Consider the following 14,703-nt stretch of genomic DNA (forward strand, 5'->3'; position numbering starts at 1 on the left):
TAGAGGAAGTGCTAGAATACACTGCGGACAAAAAAAGGCCTTCCTCGAATCCAGAAGGAGAACAATCGGCCGCAGCTCCCTTCATGGCAAGAGGCAGCAAGAACAACCTGACAGGGATAACCATCCGAAAAAGCATTGGACGGGGCACAAGGGCAGGGGTAGAGGGATAGTAGTCAATCCTCCTCTGAAACCTGCCAAACCTCAAGGACTCCTGTCTCCCAGTAGGAAGAAGGTTGGGGAACTTTCTCCCACAATTGGTGGCAATTTCCTCCAGCGCGTACATTTTGGATCTAATTCAGACTGGTTAAACGCTGGAGTTCGAATTCGCCCCCCCCCCCCTTTTTAGTGACAAGCCTACCCAGAGATCGGTTAAAGGCAGGAGCACTTTGTCTCCTAATAGGAGATCTTTTGGACCAAAAAGTTCTCACCCAAGTTCCCCAGGAAGAGCAGGGAGAGGGATTTTATTTGCATGTCTTTGTGGTGAAAAAGCCATCAGGCAAGTTTCCCCTGATCCTCAATCTCCGGCCCCTAAATCAATCTCTCAACTGCAAGCACTTCAGGATGGAATCCATCTTTTCAGGGAGAAACATCCTGTATCAGAATTGTTTTATGGCCAAACTGGATCTCAGATGCGTATCCCCACGTTCCGATTCAGCCAGCTTTTCAAAAATTTCTCAGATTGGCAGTCAAGAGGGGCTCAGAGGTACTCCACTTCCAATGTCAGGCTTTGCTGTTTTGCCTAGCTTCGGCACAAAGAATTCTTGCAAAAATTCTAGTAGAAGCCTTGGCTCCCTTACACTTGAGAGCGATCACAACCATTCCTTATTTGGGGCGATCTACCTTTTTGATAGCCGGATCCGATCACCAACTAGCAGCAGAGCTGAAAGAAGTTTAGAATCTTCTTCAGGCATTGGGTTGGCTAATCAACCGAGACAAATCCTGCCTGGATTCCATCCCAGAGTCTCATACCTAGGTATGAGATCGCCCCAGTGGAAGGAAAGCTTTTTCTTCCAGGGGAAAAACTTCTAAAGATGGTCCGTTAAGCCTCAAAGCTTCAGGGCTATCAATCGGTCTCTCTAAGGGAAGTTTCTCAGGTAGTGGGCCTTATGAGTTCCTGTTTTCCTGCAGTTCCCTGGGCAAGTTTCCACCAACCGAGTTTTCATGCCCTCAAAGATAGAGGTCCCTCTTGGTGGTGGCAGGCTCAGGGAGAAGCCTAAATGTCTTCCAACAAGAGTTGTTAGCAGTCCAGAGGGTGGTGAGTGCCTTTTGGTTGGATCTGGAGGATTCTTCTCTTCAGATTTGTTTGGACAACGTTACCACTGTTGCATACATCAACAAGCAGGGTGGTACGAGGAGTCAGCGGCTGCAAGCGATAGCGAGCAACATTTTTGCTTGGGCAGAACAGAAGTTGGCTTGGATCTCAGCCATATACCTGAAAGGCTCTCAAAATGCATTGGCGGATTTCCTCAGTCGATAACGGCTGTGCCACAACAAATAGTCTGTCAGGAGGGGTTTACGGTCATCATTCAGAAATGAGGGGTGCCAGAAATCTCTTTGCATCCCAGAAGAACAACAAGGTCAAAGTTATTTTCCTTAGACCCTTGGGATCAGACAATAGGGATAGATGCCTTGACCAATCCCTGGATTTTCAGCCTGACATATGCTTTTCCCCTGGTTATGTTAATTCCACAAGTTCTACAGAATATCCTCTCAGAAGACCAATCTCGCTTGGTGGCCCTTTTTGGCTCAAGAGGCATGGTTCTCCAGGCTGCAAAGCCTATCTGCAGTTCCCCCTATCCTCCTCCTGGAGAGGGGAGGCTTGATCACGCAGGGAACCAGTTCTTCACCCTCAGGTGTCAACACTAAAGCTATCCGCTTGGCTTCTGAGTAACTGCATCGAAGATCACAGGGGTTTTCAGAAAAAGTGGTGAAGACCTTAGTTGACTGTCGCAAGCCTGTTACAAGGGCTGTCTACTCCAAAATGTGGAAAAAGGTAAACTCCTGGATGTCCGATAATGGCCATGGAATTTCAGATATCCCAACAGTATTGGGAGTTCTTGCAGGAGGGTGCTGACAAGGGGCTCTCGGTTAGCCCCTTACAGGTGCAAGCCTCAGCCCTTAGCGTGTTTCTTAAGGCAGCAGGATCCTTTTTGTATCAAACTTCTTTAAGGCTTTATCCAAACCTAAACCAGTGGCAGTTCAATCCTGTCCACCTCTGATGCTAAGCCCCTTTGAGCCCATGGAGGAAGCCTCTATTAAATGTCTAACCTTAAAAACCATTCTCTTGGTAGCGGTTACATCCGCACAAAGGGTCAGTGAGTTACAGGCTTTTTCCAGTAGGGAGCCATTATCTATTTTCGAGGACAGAGTAGTTCTTAAAACAGATCCTGCATTTCTCCCGAAGGTATCCTCAGCCTTTCATAGGTCCCAGGATATTATATTACCAACTTTCTACTCCTCTCCTGCCAGTAAAGAGGAAATGCTTGGTCGGTTAGACGTTCGCAGAAGTCTCATTTGCTATATCAAGAATTCTAAAGAGGTTTAGAAAGTCAGATTTTTTTAGCTATAGTTTTTGCAGGTGCACGCAGAGGTCAAAAAGCATCAAGTCCACCATAGCTAGATGGATATGATCAGCTTTTGCTAAGTGTTATAGCCGGCAAGGGGCCCTGCCTCCATTTATTAACGCACACTCAACCAGAGCCTTGTTGGCACCATGGGCAGAGAGAGCTGGTGCTTCGCCAGAGCAAATATGCAAATATCCAAAGCTGCTACATGGTCCAACTACTCTACCTTTGCGAAGCATTATCGCCTGGATCTGCTTACAAGCAAAGATCAGGCATTAGGGCGGGACCACCGCCTGGAGGACCTTACGTCCAAAGTGGTAAGTTCTTGCGCATCATCTCCGAGGCTGTCCTGGAAGATGATTGGAGGTTTTCTCCAATTTTAACTCATTTTCTAGGAAGTCTTCGAGGACAGCTGGGATTACCCCCTGATGTGTTTTTCTGGCGTTATGTTATCACGCTGTGATGATTTGTTTGGTTTTCTAGTGCCTTCCTATGGTCCTTGGTAATGCTAAAGTGTGGGCCTGGAGGACCTCCTTTTATTTTAATTGGGGTATGTGTTTCCTGTCCAGGGGGAGGAGCCCTAGGTAGGTCTCAGAGGCTGTCCTTAAAGACTTTCTAGAAAATGAGTTACCGGTAAGCCTAACTCAGGTTTTCCTTATTATTTAGTTAGGCCCTGCTAGTTCATTTCATTCAAAAAAGGGCACCAAACGCCTAACTTTGATCTTTCATCTTTTTCCAGGTAGATCTCTACTTCAAAGGTTGCCTACCCCTGCTGTACAAGTTAATGTAGTTCTGTTGTGTTTAAAGCGCTTTTAATGGATCAGCACCAGCTTAAATGGATCGCTCTGTTTTTAATGAAGTATATATCTGGACACAAATTTGTCAAACAGGATATCTCTGCGCTTGTTGGAGGAGTCAGTTCATTAACTGCTAAAACTACAAAACTGCTGCTACTTCACCAAATAACGATATATATTGGAAAACATAAATAAAAAGAATAGTAGCGCAAAAAGTCACTGGATGTGACTTTTAAAAATGTAAAACAATAAAATCATACATAAAAAGGGTGTTACTGAAAACACTCTCATAAGGGTATAAAAGTCCTTTAAAGTCCATAGACCGTCCAGGAATGAGTGATGTTACTACTGGATCACCTTTTTTGTCCACCACCAAGTGTCACACCAAGGGGTCAGCAGAAATGGCAACTCACCAGATAAAGTGGCTCAGGTGTTCTCACACAAGAGCAAAATGAGCAGATATCCAAGATACAGACGATGGGTGTAGACAAACGACCTGGATATGTCACCGCTGCACACACTTAATCAGACCTCCTTTCCACAAATGTCCCTCAGCATAGTGATCACATGCAAGGCAAAATAACCCCAATAGTGAAGTATTGTAAAACTCAGCTTTATTGAAAGATAGATTGCACTTACATTTGTAGGAAAAAATCAGGCTTCTAAGTAGTAACAAAGCGGCCAGGAAAGGATCCACACTCGTGCAATCACCCGGGTTGACTCCACGCCAACCCCGATACTTCCGGGTGGGTTCTCTTCCGTGCCACGTGATGTCGGATGCGTCGTCTGGTCACGCCCCGACGCGTTTCGTCATTTCCGACTTCAACTGGGGGCGTGACCAGACGTCGCCATCCACCATCTAAATACCTCCGCTGGATCGCACCGCGACCAATCGGCACAGCGGTGGAACGGCCGGAAGATAACCAGCGCTCACAGCGGCGGAAGTAAACAAACACATCGCACTTCCGGGTATCCTCTGCATAGGGACAACCATCAAGACACCGCTGGAAAATAAAACAGCGCCAGAAATGTTCAACCTATCATACAGAGGACACAGAGATGCTCATATATAAATCAAGCTAGATAGTGACAATAAGCACAATTGAAGCATTAATCTAAGGGTCTCCCCTGTGCCGATCTTAAGTCTGCAGTGCATTGCCAGCCGCATAACACACATAGCACAATATCAGCAATTGAGCACATAACAAATAGCATAAAAACATGCATAAAACAAATCAGTATATGTTTATATGGAATGATCCATATCACAAAAACCCACATATACAAAAATATACAAAAATAACACCCAAATATAAAGCATATGTATAAAATATATTACTACAAAGTCACACCCATATAAAATTGTAGTAGAGCTAAATGAAAAATCACTAACACCAAACGTTGGTAATAATGAAGATAATCCACAACCCAATAGTAAACTGGGGCCCACACACACAGAGGGTGATCCCAAAAAATAGTAAAAAGAATGAAAGAAAAGGATCTAGACAAAAAGTCTCACGAATCACTAATATAGCAATTCAGATCCAATTCTATATTTAACCCCATCGGGGCGAGGGCCTGGGTGAGAAAAATCCATTTGGTCTCACGCTTGGACAATTCCCTCACCCAATTCGCACCCCGCCACGACGGGGTAACACGCTCAATCCCCCAAAAGTGAAGACTCCTTGGGTCCCTCTGATGAAACTTTCGGAAATGAGCGGACACATTGTGTTCTCGCAAACCTTTCAAGATATTGGTGATGTGCTCACCTATTCTCACCTTTAAGGCCCGCTTGGTGCGGCCTATGTACACCAGCTTACAGGGGCACATCAATCCATAGACCACATGTGTAGTATCACATGTGATCAAGCTTTTTATCTTGAACGTTTTGTCAATTGCGGGAACTGTGAAGGATTCTCTTCTCCTGAAGTTGGTAGGTGTAAAAGAGCAGGCCCTACATCTGCCACAGGTGAAGAAACCCTTCATGTCTGGGAAAAAAGAGACATTCGGGGGGTCTAATACCTTCTTGACGATCTGATCACCAAAATTCGGGGATCGTCGATAAATAAATGAAGGTTTAGCAGGAAGAACTGGACCTAAAGTTCTATCCATTTGTAAGATGGGCCAATGCTGTCTAAAGATCTCCTCTAGCTTTTTATAGTCATTGGAGAAATCTGACAGAAAGCTCCATTGTTTGGGATCATCATTAGCATTTACAGGTTTCACTGAAGGCTGTAGAACTTTAGGTCCAGTTCTTCCTGCTAAACCTTCATTTATTTATCGACGATCCCCGAATTTTGGTGATCAGATCGTCAAGAAGGTATTAGACCCCCCGAATGTCTCTTTTTTCCCAGACATGAAGGGTTTCTTCACCTGTGGCAGATGTAGGGCCTGCTCTTTTACACCTACCAACTTCAGGAGAAGAGAATCCTTCACAGTTCCCGCAATTGACAAAACGTTCAAGATAAAAAGCTTGATCACATGTGATACTACACATGTGGTCTATGGATTGATGTGCCCCTGTAAGCTGGTGTACATAGGCCGCACCAAGCGGGCCTTAAAGGTGAGAATAGGTGAGCACATCACCAATATCTTGAAAGGTTTGCGAGAACACAATGTGTCCGCTCATTTCCGAAAGTTTCATCAGAGGGACCCAAGGAGTCTTCACTTTTGGGGGATTGAGCGTGTTACCCCGTCGTGGCGGGGTGCGAATTGGGTGAGGGAATTGTCCAAGCGTGAGACCAAATGGATTTTTCTCACCCAGGCCCTCGCCCCGATGGGGTTAAATATAGAATTGGATCTGAATTGCTATATTAGTGATTCGTGAGCCTTTTTGTCTAGATCCTTTTCTTTCATTCTTTTTACTATTTTTTGGGATCACCCTCTATGTGTGTGGGCCCCAGTTTACTATTGGGTTGTGGATTATCTTCATTATTACCAACGTTTGGTGTTAGTGATTTTTCATTTAGCTCTACTACAATTTTATATGGGTGTGACTTTGTAGTAATATATTTTATACATATGCTTTATATTTGGGTGTTATTTTTGTATATTTTTGTATATGTGGGTTTTTGTGATATGGATCATTCCATATAAACATATACTGATTTGTTTTATGCATGTTTTTATGCTATTTGTTATGTGCTCAATTGCTGATATTGTGCTATGTGTGTTATGCGGCTGGCAATGCACTGCAGACTTAAGATCGGCACAGGGGAGACCATTAGATTAATGCTTCAATTGTGCTTATTGTCACTATCTAGCTTGATTTATATATGAGCATCTCTGTGTCCTCTGTATGATAGGTTGAACATTTCTGGCGCTGTTTTATTTTCCAGCGGTGTCTTGATGGTTGTCCCTATGCAGAGGATACCCGGAAGTGCGATGTGTTTGTTTACTTCCGCCGCTGTGAGCGCTGGTTATCTTCCGGCCATTCCACCGCTGTGCCGATTGGTCGCGGTGCGTTCCAGCGGAGGTATTTAGATGGTGGATGGCGACGTCTGGTCACGCCCCCAGTTGAAGTCGGAAATGACGAAACGCGTCGGGGCGTGACCAGACGACGCATCCGACATCACGTGGCATGGAAGAGAACCCACCCGGAAGTATCGGGGTTGGCGTGGAGTCAACCCGGGTGATTGCACGAGTGTGGATCCTTTCCTGGCCGCTTTGTTACTACTTAGAAGCCTGATTTTTTCCTACAAATGTAAGTGCAATCTATCTTTCAATAAAGCTGAGTTTTACAATACTTCACTATTGGGGTTATTTTGCCTTGCATGTGATCACTATGCTGAGGGACATTTGTGGAAAGGAGGTCTGATTAAGTGTGTGCAGCGGTGACATATCCAGGTCGTTTGTCTACACCCATCATCTGTATCTTGGATATCTGCTCATTTTGCTCTTGTGTGAGAACACCTGAGCCACTTTATCTGGTGAGTTGCCATTTCTGCTGACCCCTTGGTGTGACACTTGGTGGTGGACAAAAAAGGTGATCCAGTAGTAACATCACTCATTCCTGGACGGTCTATGGACTTTAAAGGACTTTTATACCCTTATGAGAGTGTTTTCAGTAACACCCTTTTTATGTATGATTTTATTGTTTTACATTTTTAAAAGTCACATCCAGTGACTTTTTGCACTACTATTCTTTTTATTTCTGTTTTTAATGAAGTTAGCAGAGGTTGATGTGCTGCCAGGCTGTTAAAGAGAAATTAAACCCTCTGACACTTTTACCTATAGGTAAGCCTATAATAAGGCTTACCTATAGGTACTGTAAATATCTCCTAAACATGTACTGTTTAGGAGATATTTACCTTACATGCAGCCAGTGACGTCACTGGCACATGCGAGGACGGGTAACTGGACATGTCGCCCGTCATAGAGGTAAGCGAGCGGCACGGCGGGGGCTCGTTCTAAGGTAAGTATTTGATAATGAGCTAGCATGCGATACATACTAGCTCATTATGTCTTTCTCTTTCAGGATGGAAAGAAAAGAAAAAATTTTTTTTTCGGTTTACAACCTCTTTTTAAAAATGTCCAGAGCATAGCCAAAACATCTCGTACCACTGCCATTGTATGCTGGGTTTATTTCTTTTAATATCTGAGTGGTAACTCAAGCAGGTGGTGTTACAGCTCTTAAGGGCATTCTGCTGAATTCTTCCAAGACATATAGAAATAACTCCTAAAGGCTTGGTGACCCCTTTTTTTATATAGCATAAAATCTTTGTGGCGCCTGTCCCACAGTGGGACGGAGGGACACTGACAGAACGATATCTTGGTAGGGATGGAACACTGTTTTGTTGGAGATAGAGTCATTTTTAAGATGCTTGCATTAGAATTTGTTTTGAAGCTAAAGTAATAGCATCCATAGCTGCCAATTGCATTTTTCATTTCATTGTCCTAACGCACTACAGACCAGTTTGGTAACCCATTTCGATAAAGGAAACCATTTGTGTGTTTTGTCAACTCTGCATTCTAAGGGCCAGTTCACTCCACATGCAGTCCAGTGCGTTTTTTTTTTTTTTCCATCAAACTCATGTAAAGTAGGGTATATGGTTTCCAATGGCATAGTTTTTTAAATAAATGATCCTCTGAATGAATGGAGGAAGGAAAATCTACACCCCAAGGAACGGCTGGCTGGTAAAGAGAAAGGGGAAAATTAAGCAGATGGAGGGATACAACAAAATGGAACAAACTCGCCTGGAGAGGAGGGAGAATAAATGTAGATACCTGAAGAAAGATAGCGGGGGTGGGGGGTGGGGGTCAAAGAATGCTGATCCTGCTGCTGCTGCCATCAATGCCAATCACAAAAAAGCTCTTTATGCAAAAGAGTTATAGCAGACTGCGTTCCTCATTAGGAAACTCTGCATACCCCAAAAGATCCGCAGAAGGGTTCCCAGACTTTTTAGCGCTAAGAGTGGCCCGAGTACAGGGACTGCGCTTGGGAGAGGCTTAACCCAGCGGAAGCTGCCAGATGGTCAGCAGGTAAGGACATACTGCAAACTCTTCACCAATCAAGAAGGTATGAGGAAAAAAAGAATGATGGGAGTAGGGGGTGTCTTTCTTTTAAGCTATTCACTAGTCCTGAAGGTGAAGTAGAGGCGGAGCTCTATCACAGGTATGCTGCCATGGATGCGCCAGGAACGTAGGTTATATGGTTTCCAATGGCATAGTTCACACCAGTGCTTGCAGTTCCTGTGCGTTCCAGTTCCAGAAAAAGTTGAACATGCTGCATTTTTCCTGCACTGGACTGTACTGGATGGCTTTAAAAACTCATTAAAACTCACTGAGATGCACCTATAAACGCACTGGAACACAAGTGTCCTTATTGAAAATTAAGAAAAAAGAGGGGGAAGGGGGAATGCACTGGACTGTCATAAACGTGCATGCAGAAAATCTGGAATGCATTTGGGTTGTGTTACTATGGTGTGAACTAGCCCTTATTCTGTTTTTGTGCCGGGGTATTTTTTATTTTTATTTTTTTTTAATGAATGAGTGACATTTTGGTTTTTGTGAGCTTTGATGTCCTTTCACACAGTCTACTTTTACATATTCTGAAAAAAGGACCGCATTGGCAATATGTTTACATGTGACTTTCTTTTTTATGATTTGAATATTGAGACAAGTGCCTCAGCCTACCCCTGCAGTATGATGGCTTTAAAATGTAATTTAACATATGGTTTATTTTTGATATTCCAGTGACCTACAAGACTCTCTAGTAATTTTACAATTATACGAGAAGATTAAGGTTCCCGTTGACTGGAGTAAAGTAAACAAGCCCCCATATCCCAAACTTGGAGCCAACATGAAAAAGGTAAGTGAACGCCAGAGATCTGGTATGTTCTTCTGCACATGTGAATTAGGATCAAACTAAGCACCAGTGCTTGGTTTTATATAATGTCCTTTCTTTCCTCTCAGCTTGAGAACTCTAATTATGCAGTGGACCTGGGAAAAAATACTGCTAAATTCTCATTGGTGGGTATCGGAGGGCAGGACCTGAATGATGGAAACCCGACTCTCACACTTGCTCTAGTCTGGCAAGCCATGAGAAAGTAAGTGTAGCACTTTTAAGTACAGCGACAACTGGTTAGGGAACCATTCGGGTGGGGGATTTTTATAACTGGAGCAGCTGTGCATCATAACCAATAAGTTCAGCTTGTTCAAATAATCTTTGAAAGCTAGATCAGTTGCCATTCATAGCTGCTCCAGGTTCTGTCTGCTCTAGTCTTCGTAAATTCCCAGAAAGAATCAGATTATAAACAGTAAACCTGTCTAGGGTTCAATGGGAACTTTATCTCTTATCTACACTGATCACCGAAAATTTCATATGAAACCACTCACGTTTACACTAACATTTGTAAGAGTGTATTTTTCAAAGCGTAAAATTTAACTTTTTGAAAAATATACCCGTAATATGGGTGCATGTGTAAATGCCGGTTCCAACATTTACACGTGCATAGCCACGTACGGTATTTTTTGTAATGCATGTCTGTAGGCAAACATACGCTGTGGCTCCCTAGCGCCACAACTATACAACCATAATTTACTCTGTATACCCAAACACCTAAAATATGGCTGTGTGCATAAGCACTGAGTGCAATTTAACTTAATGTCCAGCTGTTACTTTTAGAAGTAATTTTGACTTTTTGTTCCCTAGGTATACACTGAACGTGCTGGAAAATCTGGGTGATGGTGCCAAGGTAAATGATGACACTATTGTCAACTGGGTAAACAGCACTTTGGCTGGCGCTGGGAAGACCTCATCTATTCAGAATTTTAAGGTAATACTTTTTTCAACATTATCTGGCCATTTTAAATAAGCAGTTTCTTTAAAGGATAAGCTCACCTTTTCATAACATGTTATCTTGGCTTTTCCTTTAATTAAAGGACAAGTTCATCTTTGTAACATGACAAAAAAAATCAATCATTGGCGCACTATTAGCTGTATGCGGAGGGTGTGAGTAATCAATACAAAAGTTCAGTGGTAAAACTGAGTCTCTGGGGTAAACTGCTGGCTTTGGATGGGTGCAGGCTCAGCGTAGTTTTGTTTCACCTTTGTAACATTACATGTTCCACCCATATTTAGGGTAAAACACTTAACATGTTCCAGCTTCTGCCTCCCCCCTACCTTCCCCCTACCAGCTTCTCCCCTTACCTTCATTCCTCCCTCCTCCTATAAAAGTGGGTGTGGGATCATCACCCAGCCCCTGCTGTCAGAATCTAAAAACAGTGTGGCTATGCAGGGCTCTGCCCACAAGGCCACGTCAATTATTCAGAGTTCTGTGAATAAACTACATCTACTGTCGGCCTCCATGGCAAACAGTTTGCAGTTCAATCCTTTACAGAGCTCTGTGAATGAGTGACGCGGAAGTGTGGACTATTGAGTAACTGCCAGCCCATATGATGTACGGGTAGATAGCTGTACTGACTGTCTGCAGGAGCCTAGCATTGCTGATTGTGGGGACAATGCCTCAAAGGCTGCAGAGTAGTAAAAATAATAAATTAATAAATGCGCCTGCAAAAAAGATCTGCATTTATTTTTTTTTGCAAAAGGTAAACTTAGTCTTTAGGCTTGTTCTTATTCCCAATCTTTCTTTCTCTAGCGCTCATTGACAGACGTAGTCCTCGGTGATACACCACCTTCGGGTTATGTTGCCTCCACAGGAGCAGGACTAGACAGGAAATTAAAAAGCTCTGGCCACACCCTAGGGGCAGTCCCAGAGGGTATATCCTCTCTCTCTCTGCCTCAGCAAATCAGTTATTTTCTGTCTAGTTAGGAGTAAGGACCTAGATACCTTGCTGGGATCTTAGGTCCTGGCAAGAATTTTTTTCTTAAAGGATTTTTAGACAGCTTTTTTTTTCTCCAGTGTTCCTGTGAGATCTTCAAGCAAGAAAGCTGAACTGGGCGACGGGCTGGATGTTGAGATCCGGTGGTCACCCCAGTTCAGCCTACGAGCGCGTGCAGGCCATAGCTCCGCGCTGGGTCGGCCGCGACAAAGTCCCATTAAAAGGACTGAACCCGCGAGTTAAACGTCTCGCTGAAACGCCAAAGACCATGAGTCACGGCGTCCGTATCGGTCGACAGCCCTCCCGCCCCGGTGGAGAGGGGTACTGTCAGGAGTTGGTGCCCGCCTGGTTCCGGTATGGTGAGTAGTATGTTCCCCCTTTTTCCCTGACGGGTTTTGTGGTGAACGCGGGCCCCTCTCTGTATGGTAAGAAAGAGTCCTTTCTATCCTATAACATGTCACAGATCCTCCTACTTTGAGTGTGATTTTATGTGTGCAAAAAGCCAGGAGGCTTGGTTTGGGAGCTAACAATCTATTGTATACATGTTTAAAAAATGTAATCTGTGGCATTCTGGGAATCTTATGGGTTAAGTATAAGCTACCTACCAGTCAGAAGCCACGGACATGTAGACTGCCTTCCAAATCAGATCTCCAGCTATTAGCAGGCCTCCCGAACGGCCATGCGGTCTGCCAGGGCCGGTACCGCCAACCACGCCATATCCCCATGCAGAGAGAGTTTTGGCGTAGCCTCGTGTCTCCAGCATGGGGGCGGCCATGTTTGAGGTGATCCTACACCTCGTGGAGCTTGGGGGAGGCGCCGGAAGGCGTGCAGAGGGGCGGAGCCGTCTCCTTTCTTCCTGGGCAGCCAGCCAAAAGACTTCCTGTTTGTCAAGACAGCGCTGTAAGCTGTTGCAGTTTAACTCTGAGCATCAAGTGGTGAGCCTGGGGGTCTATCTCTCTCTCTCTCGATCGATAGGGATCCCTAGCAGGTAACACTAAGGGGCTTTTTGTGGCGCTGGGGGTCAGAAAAAGAAAAAAAAAAAAAAAAAAGTTTTTTTCTTTACTTTTGAATTATATTATCCAGGAAGTAACTGGAGTTATCATGGACCCTGCCACACATATTCCCCCACCTGTTTCCCTCGAGGGGGCCTCGGGACCCGCCGGTGCACAGAGTATAGAGTCATTTACAGCAATTTTGGAGTCTATGGTGGCCCGGGTGGAGGCGGCCTGTCAGGGACGGGGGTCAAGGAAGCGACCCCCGCCTACCCCTATATTATCTGACACCTCTGACTCTGATTCAGAGATGGTCACGGCAGTTGCAGGTTCCTCTGCAAGGGCTGTTATCCCAGGTAAAGCCCCCTCAGACAGTGAGGAGGACGCTTCTTCTCTTGCTATAATTCAGGAAGAAGCATTGGTGGACGCACTAGTTGTGGCAGTGCAAGAAACCTTAAAACTTGAGGCTTTACCGGCAGAGGCAACTGAAACAGAGATGCCTTTTGGTACTAATAAGCCCATCAAGACGGCGAAGGCTTTTCCTGTACCTAAATGTTTTGGTAATCAGATTAAAGGAGAATGGGAGCATTCTAAACGTACCTTTACTATTTCCAAGCGTATTGCTAGACGCTATCCGTTTGAGGAATCCATCATTAAGAAATGGACGGTACCACCAGTCGTGGATCCGCCTATTTCCAGGCTGAATAAAGCCACGGTTATTCCAGTGGAGGACACTTCGTCCTTTAAGGATCCGGTGGATCGAAAGATAGAAGCAGAGTCCCGCACTATCTTTTCTCTGATAGGGTCAGCATTTAGACCAGTAATTGTTATTGGTCTAGTTTCCCAGACACTTACGGAATGGGCGAAAATGGTACGCCAAGATCTTAGGGGAAAAGATATTCCCCAGGAGACGTCTGATTTGATGGAACAGATCATACAGGGGCTACGGTTTATCTGTGACGCAGCCTTGGACACTACTCCCTTATTAGGGCATGCATCTAAGTTAGCAGTGATCCTCAGACGTGTGCTGTGGTTAAAATGCTGGTCAGCTGACCTAGGTTCCAAAAAGACCTTGACCAATCTCCCTTTTCAGGGGAATCGTCTATTTGGGGCCAACCTAGATGAAATCATTAGGATGCCACTGGGGGCAAGAGCACTTTTTTGCCACAGGCTGCTAAAGCTAAGGGACCTCGCAACAAGCGAGGACCTTTCTTTACCGCCCATAAAGGGCGCCCGGCTGGTACTAGCGGGAAAGGCAAGACTCCTCCAGGAGGGTTCAAGAAGGGCTGGTCGGACAAGCAGAGGACCAACCCAGCCAAACCCGAAGTAAAGGAGTACACAGCCTGAAGGTGCGCCCCCACCCGGTTTCAGGGTGGGGGGACGTTTTCACCGGTATTCAGGACATTAGATCGAGCATCAACCACTACTACCGGTGCGATTCTTCCCTTCCAACATTTTAGTACCACAGGAAGCGGTAGTTACCGTTCCCTGAATAGATCTTTTCCTTTACCTTTTCCTAAGATTAGTCCCGATACCTCACAGGAATCGGATCTGGTTGACCAGATAGGCCAAGTAGCCTCTAGTCGGGTGACTTCGGTCCCTGAGGTTCAACCAGAAAAGATCACCTTTCCTGATAACTATCAGGTATCTGATAAATGTGTGGGAGCAGAAAACGACCAGACTTTCTCGGATGGTCGGGGTCAGATAGCTCTAGGGACGCCTGGTTCAGATCCAATCAGCGCCAGTGGTCCTAGAAATTCTAGGCTGGCCTCCTCAAGCTGGCCTGGCCGACTTGGACATGTTAGTCGCAGACGTTCCGTGGGAACTTCGTCTCAGGGAGTGTCTGTGGTCTCAAGGACCAATTTACCTTCGTGCTTTACAGTCGCTGGTTTTAATGGCCTGGCCATTGAGACCCAAGTACTGAAGGACAGAGGTTTGTCTACTTCAGTCATTCCTACCCTTATTAAAGCAAGGAAAGCGACTTCCAGCAAAGTCTATTATCACACATGGAAGACTTATATTGCGTGGTGCGAATCTTTAGGATTTCCTCCACGTACCTATTCGGTG

General features: G+C 44.9%; 1 protein-coding gene across 1 annotated transcript in view; it reads left to right on the forward strand.

Annotated features, from left to right (window-relative positions):
* The window catches only part of PLS3 (plastin 3), a 254,813-nt gene that overhangs the window by 195,652 nt on the left and 44,458 nt on the right, over positions 1–14,703 (forward strand). Inside the window, exons 13-15 of the mRNA XM_082264386.1 lie at positions 9,557–9,671; positions 9,776–9,909; positions 10,515–10,638. Of these exons, the coding sequence (XP_082120512.1) occupies positions 9,557–9,671; positions 9,776–9,909; positions 10,515–10,638 (373 nt within the window). The remainder of the gene's footprint in view (positions 1–9,556; positions 9,672–9,775; positions 9,910–10,514; positions 10,639–14,703) is intronic.

The sequence above is a fragment of the Pelophylax lessonae genome (genome assembly GCF_965119305.1).
Source record: "Pelophylax lessonae genome assembly, chromosome: 7".
NCBI classification, from domain to species: Eukaryota; Metazoa; Chordata; class Amphibia; order Anura; family Ranidae; genus Pelophylax; species Pelophylax lessonae.